This window comes from Aythya fuligula, chromosome 9 (assembly GCF_009819795.1).
Source record: "Aythya fuligula isolate bAytFul2 chromosome 9, bAytFul2.pri, whole genome shotgun sequence".
NCBI lineage: Eukaryota > Metazoa > Chordata > Aves > Anseriformes > Anatidae > Aythya > Aythya fuligula.
In genome coordinates, this window is record NC_045567.1 from 9,558,655 (window position 1) to 9,577,900 (window position 19,246).

Below are 19,246 nucleotides of genomic sequence, written 5' to 3' on the forward strand. Positions count from 1 at the left end.
TTAGTATGCCTCACAGTATGTTCTGCCCAACAGGATCTTTCTCAGGTGTGCCTCAGGGTGCAGCAAAGCTCCGGTGCTCACAGCACTTCCTAGGGTGAGGCACACAGACCCCTTCAGCACAGTATTTTTGGGTGGGAATGGCCTTCCTGCAGCTCTCCACAACACTGTAAATCAGGGAACTGTTTTCCTCATGTACTGGGCTTGCATGACAGGTTACACAGGTGTTGTGCAAGATCTTTACACTTGGTGCTGAAATCATTTTGCTGTTTTCTTCACCTGCACCCATGCAGTGTGACTGTATAGCAGAAGTTGCTCATTTAAAAGGTGACACTGTAAGCAAGGTGTTTAGCAGAGGTTGCTCCAAGGCGACATTTAACATGTTTAGGGTCAGGAAAACATGCCTGCAACTGTCTGGTGGGGGTTCCTTCCAAACATGGCTCAGAGAATTTCACCCTGGGTCAACATCCATTTTTGAGAGGGGGGAAGACGTATTTTACCTGTGCTTCTTTTCACTTCCTGAAGTCAAATGGCTGTTAACAAACCCAAAGGAGGTTCCATTAAACATAAATGACACCCCCACGGCTCCTTTATTACCTGGGAAAAGATAAGCCAAAAAGGTCAAAAGATCAATCTACCTCCAGGCTGAGTCTAGCAAAGACAAAAAAACAGCTAGCACATCTTAAGTGAAGTGGAGGTTGGAGAAGAGAAGTAAGTTGACTTAATCAGCAGAGAAAAAATTAGTACACGCTGCATGCAACGTGGTAACAAATTTTCTAAAGGATGTGAACAAAAAAAAATGCTGAAGCGAAAGAAGTGCAATTTCTTTGTGAAACCCAAGAAAGAGCAATCTTTCAAATGCCCAAAGGCATTTGCTGGGAATATATATATAAGCCAGAGTATACACACAAACAGATTTCCTCCCTTACAGGGCAAGATATGATCAGTACTAGTGGGATATAACTTCAGTAACACTAGCGTCACATATACGTACTCAAAGGAGTCTTGTGGAGAAAACTGTTCCATTTCAAGGACAGTATCGGCACAGATTGAATAGGTAACAGTCCTTTGGACTCGGTGGGGTCTGTTCCTTACCCAGCGTGTTTGCGATGCCCGTCTTCACATTGTTTGTGCAGATGTGGCTGATCCGGTTCTCGTGTTCTGGCTTGGCCAGTACAACAATCCTGATGTTCCAGAGGGTGTGGATGGCTATCTGCAGGAATGGGAAGGTTAGAGGTTGTAAATCTTCACAGATCTGCAAGCTGTGCTGTAGCTGCAGTCTTTCTGACTCCTTCTCTAGTGCTCTTCCTACACAATTTTTCTTCCTGTGCTCAGAATCTGCTCTCAGTCATTTTAATCAAAGGTGGGAGGAAGGATCTTGCTATTTTCTAGTGCTGTTTTCTAGGTAATTGTTGGATTGCCTTGCTTGCACAAAATACAGTTTTCCAATCATCATGAGAGTCATTAATAAATTTTATTTAAAAATAAATTTTAAATAAAATAAACATACCTCAAGGTATGTTTACATTTGTTTCTTGACATTACTTAGAAATGTCCATACCTGGTCTTAGCAAGGCTCAGTTTCTCTTATGATTGTACCTATGTGCAGTTACATCCTGGTTTAGAAGTGCAATAGCCTAGGGTGAGATCTAGGCTACAGCTCAAAGTTTTCATTTTCTTCTTTATGAAGGTCAAAACATCATCACCACTTGACTCAGGTGCTCAGCATCTGCCCCTTGCTCCCAAGCTGGCAAGTTGGGGAACTTCATGGCAGGGGCCTTGCTGTGGCAGAAGGGCAGAGGGGGCACTGCCCATAGCAATATGCCCTTCAGCCAGCTCCAGGAGAGGACTTCATGGGGTCTGCAGACAGATTAGTTTGCTCTCCCTTAGCCAAATGTGATGAAAATAAGGGGAGAGAAGGAGAGGAGGCGTAGGCAAAATGCTTTTTATTCCTCTGTCTCTTTTATTTGCACAACATGTGCTCTCCTCCTATGCCTGAGTTATGCACAATGATTGGAATAACCCCTCACCACTTTGAAGCTGATGCTGGTGATTTCCTGCAGGGATTGCCTCAGGGTCTCCAGCCATTCCTTCTCTCCTTGGGGATCCTCCTGTGTGCCAATCACATAGATGTCATGAGGAATGTAGTCAGCAGTGTCATCACGGGTCTTCCCCTGCCCCTTGGAGAGAAACCAGGAGGAGATCTTCTTTGGGGGAGGTGCAGCACCTTTTATTAACAAATCAAACACCACAATAAGTCAGCGTATGTTCAAACACAGGACACCAAAAACCCATTTATACACATGTAGGGACAGAAATAATAAGCTTCATATTTGCTTTGTCCCGTATCGGTTTGGTATCAGCCAGGGCAGACTATTTTAAGGTGACAAAAATGCTAACTCCACCTGACTCTTTGATAAGGACTGACTCTGCTTTTACCATCTTCCTTGTTTCATTAGCTTACCAAGGCCAAGGCTAGCTGAGTGTTAAGGTTGGCGGCTGTTCTGCTGGTCTGCCACTGCCTTTACCTTACCTGTGAGCTCAAACAGCAAAGCTCACAGTATTGAAACAGACTTTTCTCCCATAATGTGAAAAATAAATTCCACTGTTCTCAACTACACCCTGCCGCCTTATCTAAATATCACAGATACTCAGCTTGCTTTCCAGACTGGACACAAACAGTTCCTAGTCAGGTTCAGAAGTGTCTGACAGGCTGTTATCAGCCATGCTCTTGGCCCTTCTGCAAGACAGGTAACAGTGCAGACTGCTGCACCATCCTCATGCCAGCCATCATTTCCTACCATCAGAGGAATCTTTCAGTACCCATCTAGGCCAGCTTTATGATCTTTTGACTAGAACCATGGAAGATGTCAAACCACACACGAGAACAATCTTACAGATCAACTTCCTTTCTTTCTGTCCCACTGGGATCTCTAACGTATGTATCTGCCCACAAACAAACATGGTATCTGGACTTGGCATTGCAGGTGAGCACAGGCCTTTTTTGTGAGAGTCTGAAGGAATGACCATGCCAGTAGCGAGCCCATACCCATATTCCAGGTCCCAATGAAGATGGTGATCATATCAGGCTCTGGTTGCTCGGAGTGTTTATTCTTCATTTGCTGCAGAAGCTGACAGAACCCTTCTCTCTTCTAGACAAGGAGGAGCAGAGACAATTAATTAGATGCTTAACTCCAGCAACACAACCTCTTGAAAAACTAGCTGAACCAGGAAACTCCCAGCACACTTGAAGGGCAGACTTCTCTACCATTCTGAAACCTTCAAAGAGGCTGTGTTTCCTGTGGTATTTCCTTAGGCGCTTTAGGTTGTGCATTACTTTAACAAGTGCTGAGCTGTTCAGAAGGAAGGCTAGGCTTCCTTCTTCTTTGTCTTTAGGAGCCTTATTGGAGCTATCCTCAGACTCCTCTCTCACTGCTTTCTGACTCTCTGTTCTCCTGCCTCAGTGACAGCACCTACATATGTTTGCTGCCTCCAGTATCTCTCTTTACAGTGTACTTTTGTTCATTTTTTGGATGTTTTCAGAACAAAGGACAAAATTAATTTTTGCAAAGCCTACTGCCATCTTTCAACAGTTTCTCTTTCTGCTAAGGAATGCCCTTTGTACCTCTCCCATGCAGATACCTGATCCAGGCTGGCGAGTAGGAAATGCTGTGTATTTACCTTGGAATCAGAAAAAACATATTCCTTCCGCTGTGTTTTTTCTTTTTCTGTTTCCAGCACGATGACCAGTTTGTTAGGGACCTTCTGGGACTTGATGAGCTGCAAGACTAAACAGAGACCGAGTGTCATGAGCTACAATCACCAAAACTAGAATCCCACCAAAACTAACAGAACCCTGTTCCCAGGCTCAGGATTTACACAGTCCTTTATGTCTGAGCCTTACTTTGTTCTGCCTAACTACACTTTAATGTTGCTTAATCCTGTTCCCTATAGGAATTGATCTTGACCCTGAAGGGAAGAGGACCCCCAGAATCCCTCCTGCTTGGAGTTCTTGTCCATACCAAGCCCTGCAGTCTGATGTGAAGACTTAGCTTCCTGCAGGCAATCTCTCTGTATCCTGAACCAGCCCACATATATTCTTTCCCCATCTGTCAAAGAGGAGGTAAAACTCTATTTGATGGTAAAGGTGATTCTTCTCCTATCAGGTCCTAGCAGCTAAAGTAATTACATACAACAGCTGGAGAAGACTGTATGTGAAAGCTAACAGTATCAATTGCAGCCAGCAACAGGTTGATTTTCTACAGAGGAGAGAGCCCAAGGGCATAGTTTCTCTTTAACAAATCCTTCTGTGTTTGGCAGTGGGGTTAATGGAAGATTAGGGAAAGAAAAAAATCAATATTCCATGAGCTGTCTGTCCAGAAACATCAGAGAGACAGGGAAGTTGTTTAAATTGGGTCTTTACAGACCAAACTAGTATTGCTCATCAGTAAAGATATTGATTCACATACAAAAACAAAAATCAGGGGGAAATTCACTGAACAATGCTACTGAAACTGAGTATCTGGCTTCTTACCATCAAAAATCATCACAGAAGTCAATATGTTCATGCAGACTGTTTCTTTCCAGTGACATTGCTTTTCAGCAGAAAATGGGTCTGTTGCAACTAGCTCTAAGTGGAATCTTCCACTTCGTTTAGACCAGGAGGCCAGATAGTTTACCCTTTAAAACAGTCTGTGAAAATTTGCCCTGAGTGGGGTCAAATGGAGACCGTCCCCCATCATCCATGGGACCAAAAATCTAGTCCAACATTTGTGACCTTAAAGTATCTTACTTTTCTTGTGGGTATAGAATTTGTCTTCTGGGCCATCCTTAGCTCTCTTGATAATTAGTTTTCCCATTTCCACATCAACCTTGAGATGTATTTTTGAGAAAATTCCTAGAGAATCAGCTTTCACCTACCAGAAAACAGAGAGATTTTTCATAAGCATTCTTCTACACTTCAGTCACACGTATTACAAAATGAAACACTTGCCTGAATTCATAGACACATAGCGTCGTTATGCCAATCCCTCTAGACATCTCTTAAGCATTTGAATGGTGCTAAACAACATCCAGGAATAGCTGTGTTATCTCTGTGGCAGCACAGCAAAGATCCCAGAAACCGAGATACTGACATAAATCTGCATTACTGCCCTTCAACATTCTGATTAGCATTGTTAAAGAAGAATGTTTACCTCAAAAGTGACAGGGGGTATAAGGGAGCGCCGGTGTGTTGAATCAGGACCTTCAATCAGCAATGTTTTCACCTGTAAAAGACTCTGTGTGTACTGAATTGCATTTGGTGATTCTACACTACACCGAGAGCAATACAGTCAGAGCAAAGAAATCTTACTGTTGCAGAGGATTGCACTGATGATGAACAAGAGGCATAAGAGAAGCATAACTAGAAGCAAAAGATGATAAGAAGGTAACATAAAATAGCTATATCTGTGTATATATATGTATATAACTACCTTTTCTTCAATGGAAGACAGCAACGAGATCAGCTGGTTAAGTTTCGATACAATATTGACTGGACTAGCTTCACCAAGCATCTGATAATCATAGCATAGAAACAAAAAGAGAGAGAGATGTGTAATTACCAAACCCACAGAGCATGGCATGGAAGTGCAGCAGTCTCACCCCAGGAACCCCTCACACATAGGGTGAGCAGCACTGGTGCCTCTGCCACCCTCATCTGCAACAAGTAGCACAACAGCACAGGCTGTGGCTGAACATCTGCAAGTGTGGCAGGGTGAAAGGGCAAATTTACAAACCCTGTGTAGTTAGAGGCAGCTGGACATGCAAGTGGAGTTTACAGAAGGACAAATGTGTGGTCCCAGCCCACAGTCTGAGGGAGGATAGGAAGACAGAAGCCTCCAGGCAGCTTGCTGCACTTTCCTCTGGGCAGAAAGGGAAAGCAGGCAGAGGAGACCATGGGATAAGTGAAACTGTGGGAACGTAACTCACTGTGTGCCCTCTAACTGAAACCAGAAAGAGGCTGAAGAGACCAGAAGTGGTATCTTATCACCTGAATCCCACCAGTCACTGCCGTGAACCCAGACCCCTTCCCTCCCTGGGTGACAACCACCTGTACTCCTTTGTTCTCCTTTTCCCACCTTCTGGTCAACTTACTTGTGAGCGCTGATGGATCCCGGGGTGCAGCTGCTGCTCAAACACCTTCTGGATGGACTCCAGAGAAGGGAGAGTCCGAGAAGCTTCACTGGGAACAGAGACATGGCAGAGGTCTAAGGCTGAGGGTCAGTCCCTGGGTTGGTCAGCACTTGCTCTTTGGACACGGCTGCACAGCAGCCACCACAGGCCTGCATTCACACCAGGCCTGCTCGTGCCACGTGCCATGCCCTCAGCCCCTACTGCTTGCTGCCCTCCGAGCTGTGGGGACAGGAGGCGTGAGCGGTTCTCAGTGCCCCAGTGACACAGCCGTGAGGGCAGGTCAGAGCCAGGCACCCGGCCTGGCCCTGCAGCAGCTGGGTAGGGGCTGTTCTGCTGGTTTCCCTTTGGAGATAGTAACTTCCTACATCTCTCTGGAAAGATGCCCCAGTCTGGGCCAAACCAGACGACATTGTATAAAATGAGCATCAACACAACAGTGGCAACTGATAGATCAAGGCACACTCAGAAACCTCAAACCCAGCAAAGTCTGGAGCCTGTGAATGCCCCAGCAGCAGGAGGAGCTTGGTTTAGCAGAGTCCTTGCACAGCTGCTGACACTGACTCAGGATGCTGGGGACACTGGCGAAGAGGAAACTCATTTTCAGATTTTTCAGCTCACATGACAAAGAGAGGCTCTGGGCGCAGTGAGCGGGTGGAAGACCCAGCCTTTAATCTCTTGGACGGGAACCTTTTGTGAGTTACAATGAGATTCCTTCAGCATTTCCCAATTATATTCCACAGGATGCTCATTTGTCAAACCACTGTTATATGAATTTGGCACAGAAGCCACGGTCCGATAATGACAAGACTTATCACGGAAAGAGCACACAGGGAGTGCAGGTCAAAAGGAAGGTGATGGTGGGGAACAGTGCTAGGATGCTTGCACTGTGCCTAGTCAACAGGGGATATTAATGATTTCCCTCACTTTCCTAAGTCTGCACGGACCGGATTTTACTCCCTGTTTGTTGGGGAAAGTGCTCCAAAGTGAAAGTGTGCCTAACAGTCTGAAGATTAGATATTTGTCTAGGTGTTGAACCATGGATGATTAATTACCTAAACTAAGCACTCAAGTTTGAAATTTCAGTCTGAAAGCCTTTGCCACAGAGCACACAGAAGTACAAGGCACATTTAGGAATCTGCTGGATCCACTAAACCTAGTCCTGCAACACCAATATTCAGCTTTGGGTCAACTAGAGCCAATGTCACTGCAGACTGCTCTGGCCCCAAAGCCAAGACTCCCATTGATTTCTGCAGGCACAAAGGCATGCCCCCTGAGGCAGCAGGCAGTTGCAAGAGCACCGGGTTAAATTCGGTGTTGAAAGAACAACAGGATATTTACTGTGACCAAAAGTGTAGGACATATAGCCCATCTCTCGAAAACACAGAGCAGCAGCTGCTTGAACCAGTTCAGAGAAGATTTCTCATGGGAAAACTGCCCTCTGTTTACTTTATGGTGCAATATGTAGTGTGGCTGTCAGGATGGGGGAAGAGCATCTGCAGGCGTTCAAACTCAACAAAACCACAAAGTGGTTTGAATTGCACTTTTGTTTTCTTCTCTTGATAGTATAAAGGAAATATATGTAGCGATCTTTATTGAAGTGTCAGAAGCCTGTGTGTCCAGATACAATTGCACAAATGCTCATATCACAAGTGCTTGGAAAACTACCTTAAAAGCTTCATGTGGAAATTATCTAGTGAAGAGTTTCACTGGTAGGGCACTCTGAACAAAGTCCACTCACATGGGTTCTCCCCACTCTTTGCTGCACTGGTGCTAAGCTCTCTATGAATCAGCTTTCCAGCCCCTGCAGGATTCTCCCGACTAAGGAAACCCTTGTATGATAATTTATTAGCACTGAATACTTTACAAAAGTACCCATCAGCTTTACAAGTTTCTGCTTTGCTTCCCTTTTCAGTATACGAGCCACCAAAAGAGAAAAGCCTCTCGCAGGAGGGTTGCTCTGCTGTCCCCTGGGCTCTGATAAGAAGATGTGCCATGGCTGTCCTGACTCCCTGCCCACAGCTAGCCCTAGAAGCTGAGAGCAACTTCTAGCAGAGTTAAATCGAGCCTTCAGTACCTTTAATGCATACTAGGGTCTGGCCCTTGCTGAATTAATCAGGGATCAGTGGTGAGGGGGGTGAGAGGAAGAGATCACAGACAACACTTTGCAATTCTGGTCTGCTGTGGCCCACTTGTGCTCGAGCTCAGAAATGAGCCCTGCACCTGCCCATGGATAATACACAAACAGGGAAATGCACATGGAGTTCATAAGCAGTTGGTACAGTTCCTCTCCTAACCCCATGTGCAGCATAAGCTGTGTTCCTCTCCTAACTCCTGAGCAGTTCTAATCTGCACCCCCACTACCTTGCTAAGGCCGGCAGTCGCTGCTTGGCCACATCCCGCTAAGAAAACTTGGAGGTGAGTCAGTCAGAGTGCACCGGGATGCTCTTTTCACAGTGATGGCAGCATCCTGGTGCCTGAGAGTAACCCAGAAGGTGGCACAGCTGGGCTCTGGGAGACTGCAAGAAGCCAGAACACAGCATTGCAAAAAACAGCTTCACAGCAAAGCAGTGTGGCTCAGGGTCAGCTCAGGCACTGTGTCTGCTTGCTCACTCTTCATCCTCAGCAGTGCCAGGAAATGCAAAGGTGCCTAAACTCCAGTGAAAGGTCTCAAACTGTGCCATTATTTATTTATTTGTTTGTTTTTTAAACTAACCCTAAATATATTGAAAATAATGAAATAGAACATTACTGAAGGAAAAGAGGAGACAGCCTAGCAACACAGGAATTAGCTGTACCTTCAGCTGGAATCCCTGTACAGCTGAAGAAAGCTGAGGTAAATAAAAACTTAATTTAGGTAATGCCACTGATTGAATTTGAGTTCAGAAGTCTGATGAGGGAAGGAACATAAAGCCCCAGACAATCTCATAGATTCTGCACAAAACAATACAATGTCGAAGCACGACAATTAGCTGACTCGAGCTAAACAAGCAGCTTGGCAGGATGGTACAGATTCATGGGACAACTGGAACAGCAGCAGAGAGGTCCCCCAGACAGATCTGAGACTGAAAACAGAATCTGTATTTATTAGATACTCATGAAAAAGTAAATGGGAAGGCAGCTCCATCTGGCTGAAATAAGGGGCAGATAATAAGGAAGAACTGGGGAGGAGGAGAAGAATTCCACGAGTATGTAACATTTTCAGAACTACATGCAGCCACTGAAGGGGCGGAGGGCAGGCTGCTTGTCCCTTGCTGTGTCTGGGGGTGCTGTGCCCCTGTGCTCAGCAGGAAGAACTGCAGAAGAACTGACCCAGATCTGTTCGAGGATGACGCTTTGCAAAGTCCAGTCACAAAAAATCCTACAGAAAATCTGGAAAGGTAAAAGTTGTCCTGGCACTGTAGAGGACTGTGAACCTGTTGCATCTCTTTCTTTCTTGCCATCCCATGCACATTTCCAAGGGTTATGAAACCCAGAGAAGGTGAAGGAAAATAAGTTGGAAATGGAAAAAGCCAGCCATCATCAGAACAGCAGTACTGGAAATATTTTAGTAGCACAAAACTTTCGCTTGTGATTTCATTAGATTTTAGTTTCCATTGATCAGATTTATTCTTAGCTGGCCACCTGGGTCTCCCCCATGTGGGCGTAGAGAAGCAAAAACTCTCACGCAGGGTGCAGAAGAAGGGCAGCTCTTTGTACACCCCATTCTCAGTCCTGCTGGGGCTCATCTGTGGGTGGCTGGCTTCTGGCAGAAGTAGAAGGGCTGCATACGCCTCGCCCTTCGCCTCGTAAAATGTGCACTGCGCCCACCCACATCTTCAGGGGAGTAATTGTGGTCCCAGGCAGCTAAGAATGTCACTGACTCTCTGCCTTCTGTGCATGGGTTAATGCTAAGCAGATCACCAGTGTCCTACCCTCATTTTAGCTCTTCTGCCTTGGTGAACTCTAGTAGTGGTGATATCTAGGACCATGGCAGCAGCACTACCAGCCTCACTTCTAAATACTTTGGAGAGAAGGATATTGCAAGCCACACATAAAAACATGTCAGTCCTCTGACATAAAGTGCTTTCTTTAACATCTTTGTGCCAGCGTGTGCTAACCTCCTCATTTGCTTACAAAAGCAGCAAAGAGGGGAAATCACATCTTTCCATCAGAGAAAATACAGGGAGCTCTGCAAGGTTTTAGCTCCATGTTGGGGTTTTCCTATTTGGTGCCTGGAAGGGCTACAAATGGGAAAGGTAAGATTTGCAGAGTCTTAGGCTTATTTCTCCTTTCTTTTGAGCCGGAATTTACTGACATCAGTGGAATCGCTCCAGGTTCACAATGCTTTAGTGAGAAAGAAAATCAGTGTTTAAAACATAACTATACACCAATATGTGCTTTTTTTCCCATAAACAACGTGTGCTTGACAATTCCGTGGGTGTCATTTATGCATTACCAAATTATTCAGTTAATCGGTTATAGTACATTTTTTGCTTTTCTTTCTAAACAAAGAAAAAAAGCCCTCCACTAAAAATGCCACTGACTGAAACCACCTACAGGTAAACTTCACTGTCAGAGCTGTGTTTTTTACTTAGATTTCACATCTTTGGGCCAGAATCACAGGTCATGAGATCCAAATACAATGTTTTTGAGGGTAAGCAGGTTTACTATGCCAGCAATGCAGGTTCTGAATGTATGCACATGGCTACATGCATGCACATTAGGCTACAGCATTACCGCATTATACTATTATCTCTGAAAATCAGCCTGTAATTACCTGAAGAGTCCTTTGCAAAGAAGCGTAAGCAGTTTCTTCAGCTGGGGAAGATTGCTTGAGCCAGTCTGCACCATCTCAAAGTCACTGATGATGTGAACTCGCAGGTAATCCTGGATGAGCTTAAGATGCTCATCAGAAACACTGGGAGAGAAACAAACAAGTCAAAAAACAGCTCTCTGCTCCCAAATATTAGGCAGCTTTATCATTTTTTTTATTTATTTTTTCTGAAACATCCACTGGCAGCACAGACAGATGGGGGCAGTGTGCCTTGGATTTCAGTGTAAATATGCAATTCTCAGAATTGCACTATGGATCCCTCCCCACACTGCTGATACCTTCTCCTCTCTCCCCTTCACCACCCTAAATTCTCTCCTTCCTGGCTGCTGAGCGCTCATGCCAGGGGAGGTCTTGTGATGCCTAGCGCTGCCAGAGCCACAGGAAGATCACCAGCCCTGGAAGGTGAAACTGCTGAGAGGTAGCTAATAGTTGACAATTTGGGGATTCTGGGGAGATGAAGACCCCTTCTCATCTCATCATATCCCACTTAGAAGGCTTTATTCCAAAACAGTCTTGAGGGCTGCAGAGACTGCAGAGCTGTATGGGAAGCACTGCCTCTGTGGTGCCTGGACTCCAGCATGACAAGAAGGGATGACCCAAGCAGGCTGTATGTGCTGTCCTGTGCTCTGACAAATGTAGAAAGTCCCAGCTGGCTGACAGCAGATGAAGTGGTGCAGGCAGCCAACCAAAACTGGGTTTCTCCCAGTGAGCCAGCTGCTACTGGCTCACCACAACAGGACCTGTGCTGCCATGCACTACCACTGTTTGCTCACCCAGCCTCCCACTGCCCTGCCCACAAGCATGCCTTCTGATTATTGTTATTATTATTTAGTTTTGCAGATCTGACCATTAAATGTCACAAAACTTCCTCTAAGGCTTCAGTGGATGCCCAGATTTGACAAAGCTAGCATGTGGGACAACATGAGTCAGATCTGTAGCTGCAATAAATCACTTTGAGCACCTGGAGATGCACCCCAGTTTATTCTTTTTGAGGACTTGCTGATGGCTCCTGATTCAATCTGTAGTTTAGGTGCAGTGCTAGCATACTACATTCTCTCAGATATCACCAGAGTACATACAAAAACTATAACTCGGTGGAGAAAGTCTATCGTTGATTTTAATACTTCAAAAAAGTATCTTTTCGAGATGACAGCTTGACCATAAGGTGTAGCCAACACACCATAGATCTCAGTCTGTTCTCTATTCATTAGTGTAAATGAGAAGTAGTTTGGCTGAATCTTTGGGACAGCTGGGGACCTATTTGAGACTCCAGACAGTGCAGAGCTGGACTGAAGGCTAATTCTGCTGCTTGTGACTTGCCAACCTCACCTGCTCGTGTCCTGGTACTGCAGTCGCTGGAGTAGTGTCTCAGAAAGGGACAGTTTGTTGACATCTGCCACCCTGGAGTTTTCAGGGAGAGAAGACGTGTCCTTCGTCTCGCTGCTTGGCAATGCCATGAGGATGTTGCGTGGGGGCAGGATAGGAGGTGTGGGTACCATGTCTAACGAGGAGGAAGGGACAGGCACAGTCATCCCAGCACAGCAATGTGACCACATCCCCCTCACCCCCAGGCAGGGCAGAGTTTGCACCACAGCAGCAGTCACTGCAGAAACCATCCCTTCTGCGGTTCCACAGCTGGGAAGCTCGGGGCTCAATACTGGCCCAGTCATACCCTCAGCGATGTGAGACCAACGGGCTGAGCCACCAGGCTTGGACCTCATGTGTGCTCGTGCTCTGCCTTGCAGTACGGCCTTACCCAAGCCACCCTGATTGTTCCATCTGGGGAGCAGCTATGAAGGCTAATTAGTTACTATGAACATAATGCTTAGAAAGTAGAGCTGTACCTCATCCATATCATTACAATTATGGAGGTGTGCTGCAGGGGCAGAATGGATGGAGGGACATGTTAGGAGGAGCAGCAGAAGCTGCTAATGGAAAGAAGTGGACAGCTGAAGTAAGCAGACATGGATGGAGAAAATGTAATGCAATACAGAGGGACTGAATACCCTGCCTTGTCCTGGAGCCATCCAGTTGGAAATGCAAAGTGTTTTCCTGCTCCCTTAGACCCCTGACATCTTGCTGCTCAGCATATTATCCTTCCCTTCTCCCTTTGGGAGAAGAGTGGACCTCTCCATTTAACCCAAACCTTGTTGCCTTTCTTTTCATACCTACTGCTCCAGCACTTTGTTACGCCTGTCCTATGGAGCTGGTTGAGTTAGAATCACAGAATATCCTGAGTTGGAAGGGACCCATAAGGATCATCGAGTCCAACTCCTGGCACCATACACCACCCAGAAATTCAGACCATACGTTGACCAAGAGTTGTGAGTTTTTTGTTTGTTTGTTTGTTTGTTTGTTTGTTTAGTTATTCCTAATGGTCAAATTTTCATTATTAAAAACACCACACCATCAAAGAACTGATCCTTTGCTCTTGGGCAGAAGCTGTGACTCACAGAGCTACCACAACCCTGAGCAACAGCATGGCTGAGCGGTGCATCTGTGGGGTATCTGGGTGCTCATCTGCAGACAGAGGCACCTCTGCGGTTCTGTGCTCTTAAGCAGGCATCTATAGGCCCTACATGGTTCCAGGATGATGGCACCAAAAGCATAACAAAATTAAATTCTGTATATAAATGGCCCCACCCACGTGCTAATATCTCTCCATCTAAAGGCTCTTAGTCTTGGCTAGAACTTCACTCCCTGCTGCTTGCCTCTCTGTGTATTATTTTTGCTGTAGTTCCCTCCCCCGCCCTGAGAGCAGGAGATTTAATGCAGCTGGCCAAAAAAACAGGAACATCTTTCCTGAGCAGCTTTGCAAAATTTTGTTCTGTTTCTTCATGATAATTGCAAAGCAAAATCTTTCAGCTCCTATTAGAGATCCATTGGATTGCACAGACATATGCAGGCATATCAATCTGCTTTAGTGCAGATGCCTGTCTGTCATGGGGAGTAAGTCCTTCAAACAATTTTTATTGTAATGCACATCATTTCCGGACAGACATCAGAAAGGACAGGAAGGATGCCTCTGTGGGCACGACCTTCCGCTGGGATTTAGGAGAACAGTGACAGATCCAAGGGATGATCTAGGAAAAAAAAAATCCAAGGAACGAACCTAGACCAGTGAGTGTCAGGAACCCACAGTGACATTTCACATATAACATTTGGGATGATGCCAGTCACACCTCTTCAACATACATCTGCCTCTATACAAAGAGCTAGACTGTCTGCCACTGTGGGATGTGTGCCCTCTGGCTATGACGGTTAGAGACTTCCTCTAGATCAGAGCAGAAAAGGGGGGCTGAGTTTCAGAGGGTCCAAGACCCACAGCAACTGCAGGCAGATGCAGTGCAGAGAGACGTGATGGAAGTCTCTAGGGGAGCACCTCTGCTGCTGGGACAGTAGTCCTACAGCTGCAGTGCAGGGAGAGCAGTGCAGAGACATGAGAGATGGCTGAACATAACCCAGTCTGAGTCCAGATGAAGGACAACAGATTAGTCAGCTCTGCACCCAGGACAATATACCCTGCAGAGAGCCTCAGCGTGTTCCCTCAGGGAGCTGGTGTTGCTCCAGATGCAGTACCTCTCTGGGGCCATGAGGATGCACTGCTTCAAGGTCTTGATAGCTCAGGTCTCTCTGTGCCCTGCACCCGTTTTGTTGCACAACACCCTCTAATCCTCCTTCCAGCACTACTATCTCCAGTCCAGAGTAAGTGTCAAGGGTCTGCCTCATAGAGTCACGTCATGGGATTCTTACCAGCATCCTCCTCTGGCTCATCCGGAGCTTCTTCCTCTTCTCGTGGCACTGGATATTTGAGGTGCCATACCAGACCCATGTTCTCTTTCTTGTAAAATTCTATCAGTTCCTCCAAGTTCTCAAAATACTTCACGGGAACACCCTCTGATGCCTGAAACAAAACACAGAGGCTGTCATGGCCTGGGATTTCCTACCACAGAAACACTGCTCCTCACAAGGGAAAAACAAAGTCAGAGAGAGAGCAAAACCCACACTTGCTGTCCAGAGAAAGCCAGCCCAGCTCTTCCTGCCTGTCAGACCACTGGCTCTGTGCAGAACACTTGCAGTGCAAACAGAAACAGGTACGCACACATGTTCCAGCCACTGTCAGCAAAATGGCAGCCTCAAAGGTTCAGTGAATCCAAATGGAAGGGCACTCTTGCTTGATTCAGTGTGCTTGGCATCAAAGCAGAAGAAATCGTTAAAAACAAAGAATTCTCCCAGATCAATTTTTTGCATTCCCTCTTCTGCTGAGCACATATCCTGGACTATCTTGTATTTTGTGGCATCCAGGAAGAATTTTTCTGCGCAATTGCAAGATAAACATGTCTAAATCTAGATGTTAGCATCCTATTCCTTCCAGGATTCAAAAGCTCAGAGCTACGTTCAAATGAAACAAACTAGCAAGGCACTGTCATGTGAAAAAAAAAGGTGCTCAGATGAAGATTTCGGAAGCTGAGGACACAGATAGCACTGTGAATGCATCAGGCAGGCATGACACTGAGCTTGCCAGCTGAATTTTAACTATGACTAAAGCTGTTTCTAGCACAGCCCCGGCCACCAATCTCAAGAAATAGATACTTGTAAATGGCAAATAGCGGGAATAAGTTTTTAGACATTTGCAGAGGCAAAGTTTTAGAGCAATTGTATCTATATATCCGAAGTTGCTGTGAACAGTAAATCTGTTGGGTTTACCAGGCAGGAACAGCAGCCATCCCTGCAGTCCTGCTACTTTGCTCCAACCAAGGGCCCTACCCAGGGCAGAGAAATGCTTTGTCACGGCTCTGCACAGACCTCCCCGCCTACCGACCCGAAAGAGCAGTGTATTATCTCCAAAACTGCATGTAAGGATGAGGCAAACCCTTAAGAGAAGCTCTGATCACCCCTCGTGGGGTGTGCTCTTTCTGGATGAGAGGTTTTCCCAGAGAAGCCCTCACAAGCAAGCCCCACCTGCACGTGCAGCAGAACATCAAGGACAGGGGCAGGACCACGTGTGGTAGCTGCTTCCAGAGCTACACCAGGAAGCGTTCACACCTGCGGACACAGCAGTAGCGGGCAACCAAAAGAAATACCAGATGATGCTCGTGGCAGGCTTGACTTGCACTATTTTACACGTATACAGCTAGATTTTGCACAGGAAACATGTTTATGGTTTAGCTGCTAAAGCCTGCGCTCTGAAATAACTCGCCTAGCAGCCATACTTGAGACATTCTGGCTCAAGACAGGCAGGACACATTCATTTCTTTTTGCTTGCAACAATTGGCTGTAAAAATTAACATACAAAAAGTTTTAACGCAAGTTTGAACAGGCTTATTTACCTGCCATGTGTTTGCCCAATCTCTTATTACCTGTGAGCCTTTTTTAAAGGCAAATTCATTAAAAACAAAAGATTAAACAGGAGAAACGCTGACATAAGCCTTCCGTGAGCAGAACAGGAAAATGTCTTCAGTGAGTCCTAGCAACAAGATTTCTTTTCAGCTTTTCCTCAAAGAGTAAAATCTCTGGCCAAAAATGAGGACAAAGCTTTCAACGCCGAACCACATTTGAAGCCTTCAGTACCCTCAGGCCCGTCTTTCTGTTTTAACTACACCCGCATGCCTCTAAAGGCACAGCAAGAAATTTTCCTAACAAACGCGTATGATGCTTGAGAGCTCTGCCTGCACAGCCTCCCATTCTGCCTCCCAGGTGTTCCAGCGTTTAGCAAGATTTATTCTTCTCGTATTTTTGAAAACAGCACATTCAGCATTGAGGCAGCACTTGGGCAAACAGTGGATTATGTTTTCATTTTGCCCTGAGCTACCCCAAAGGGCACGTGGAAAAAGGCATCAGGCCCGTAACAGTGTGCACTGAGACCCTAAAACACTTAGAGGGTAAACAGGGAGGGTCGGGGTTTGCCTTCAGGATCTTTGCAAGAGGAAGGATTTGCTGTCAGAGCTCTCCCCCACCTCTTGGATCACTGCAGCCTGCCCCCACTCCTTCTCTTTCCAAACTTGTCTTCACACTCCTACGTCACTTTCCAAAGGCCTGGCTGTTTGCCTGCTTCCCTGACCTCCCCTGAGGTGGGGGTGAGCCATCCCGCTCCTGAACAGCATCCCTCCCACCCCAATGTCCAAATGCTGCCACATCCAGCCTTGTTTTGCCTCTCAGCTCCTGCAAGACAACAGCATGCCCTGCGCATCTCTCTTCAGGACAAACGGAGCCTTGATGTAAGTGGGAGGAAAGGCTGAATTAGCACTTTTTGCTGCCAAGGAGAGTTCGGTCTCCGAAACCATCCTGGTCTCTGTGGCAACCAGAAGCAGCAGCATTTTGTAACAGGCCTCCTTCCTCTAAACTCATGGCCTTGCATTTAAGGAGTGGACCAAGGCCGGTGGTCCAGCTCAAATTCTGCAGATAGGCAATAAACCCTGGCTCATGTGCAGGGACAGACATGCAGAGAGGCCTAGGTGTTACACACCTTATTTTTGGCAGCTTGGCTCAGGCACACAGGCTTGAGCCACCTGCATGAATCCAGCCATCTCCTCTCTCATGGATAACTGGGACTTGTGGCCACCCCAGCCTTCACTCACCCTGCTCCAAGCTGCACCCCTGCCATGTGGAGTAGCTGGGAATTGGATGCACCTGGATCCAGCTGCTCCTTCCCAAAGACAGCCAGTCTCCTCCAAGTGCCCTCCTTCCACAGCACATTCAGGGCAAAAAGGACCCGTTCCCCACTGTGCACAGCAAGCATACAGGACAGCGCTCATGGAAGGACAGAATTCAGCAGGGAGCTGAACACGCATCCCCAGCAGCTGCACAGGGATGGTGAGAGCTGCAGTAAGGAGGCAGGGAAGTGGTGGGGGGCAGGAGCTGTGACCAGCTGTGGCCAAGCAGCAGGAAGGATGGGGTGGCTTCAGACTTGCTCAGCTCCCTCCCATGGTAAGGCAGCTCCAGTGTCTTCCCTGATTGCTATGCATTATGCGAATCTGAAAGCAAAGATCGCTGCATTATCCTAGCTCATTTTCTTTTGTGCCGTAATTGTTATTATTTGCAAGGGCCTCAATGGAGGAAGCATGTGGGAAGGGCTGTTTCCCTCTGGCACGAGCAGCGCCCAACAACCCTCTGTCCGTTTGCCTGTTCTGTGAAATGAGCTCCTCTTGATCCAAGGCAGCCCCCAAAACTCGTGCTCCCCCTGGGAGGGCAGGGCACGCAGCTTTGTGCTGTCTCCCTCTGCACAGAATCACAGCAACAACTATATATTGTTTGAAAGGGGAGAGAGAGAACTGTAAAAGCAAGACCACACTGCACTTGCCTCTCCTCATGGAGAAAGGATGAGAACGAACCCAGCATGACAAATGCTAGTTGTGGTATTTGGCACGTGGCTGCAAGATGTCCGGGTGCCAGTGCGCAAGGAGAGCAGCACATAGCTGGGACATGTGCTTTCTTCGCACCTGACTTTGCAGAAAAGGTTCACAGGTTAAGGAGGGAGAGCAGTGGTGGGAAGTAAAATACCAGCATTGTGCTGCTCAGCATCTTGTGGAGACCATCAGCAAAAAACAGACTGGTGGTGCACTCTGAACAAACAGCCTCCAGAAAACCACATTGGATGACAGGAGCAAGGCAAAACAGAGCTTTAACTTTATGCAGACTTGCTCTTGTGCTTGAGATAGCGAGCAGACGTGGAACAGGGCAATGCAAACAAAAATGAGCAGGATGGGGCAGTGCAGAGCAAGCAGGAGCCACCTGAGCAGAGCCCAACAACGAAATCCACTTTCCCGCACCCTCTACATTTAGTAAGTATTTTCTCGGGGTTATCACAGGACAGATCTTGTTTTAATTGTGAAGCGAATTGTTTCAAGTCATTAAAAATGTGGATGGCAAGTGTCATCTCCAGAGCAACACACCACATTCCCAGAAACGTGCTCACACAGCTCACAGGATGGGGGAGCAGCACAGAGGGCAGGCTCTGCTTCCATGGCACCGTGCTCTGCATCGATTCCTCCAGCATCACTGCAGGCACCTCAGCTTTGCACTGATATACACATACAGAAAGGAAACACTGAGCGAATATATGCAATACAGGGAACAATCTGTAAAACTGAAGAATTACACAAAGAAATCTGGATAACAGTGAATCAGGCTGTGCAACAATTTTACAGTGGGAAACTGCATCAGAAAAAGCCTATGTCTTTGTAAGATCTGTTAGGGGACTGTCGTATGAGACCCAGAAGAAGCTGTCTTTCTGTACTCAGTGCTGCAAGGACGTATCTGGAC

At 46.6% G+C, this 19,246-nt stretch overlaps 1 protein-coding gene across 2 annotated transcripts in view; it reads right to left on the bottom strand.

Annotated features, from left to right (window-relative positions):
- The window catches only part of INPP5D (inositol polyphosphate-5-phosphatase D), a 52,364-nt gene that overhangs the window by 12,541 nt on the left and 20,577 nt on the right, over positions 1-19,246 (bottom strand). For both annotated transcript variants that reach the window (XM_032193692.1, XM_032193690.1), the window contains exons 3-14: positions 14,738-14,888; positions 12,314-12,485; positions 10,928-11,068; positions 6,133-6,220; positions 5,472-5,552; positions 5,193-5,264; positions 4,790-4,913; positions 3,679-3,785; positions 3,047-3,149; positions 2,028-2,224; positions 1,093-1,210; positions 498-594 (exon numbers count right to left, since the gene is read on the bottom strand). In XM_032193692.1, the coding sequence (XP_032049583.1) occupies positions 498-594; positions 1,093-1,210; positions 2,028-2,224; positions 3,047-3,149; positions 3,679-3,785; positions 4,790-4,913; positions 5,193-5,264; positions 5,472-5,552; positions 6,133-6,220; positions 10,928-11,068; positions 12,314-12,485; positions 14,738-14,888 (1,451 nt within the window). The remainder of the gene's footprint in view (positions 1-497; positions 595-1,092; positions 1,211-2,027; positions 2,225-3,046; positions 3,150-3,678; positions 3,786-4,789; positions 4,914-5,192; positions 5,265-5,471; positions 5,553-6,132; positions 6,221-10,927; positions 11,069-12,313; positions 12,486-14,737; positions 14,889-19,246) is intronic.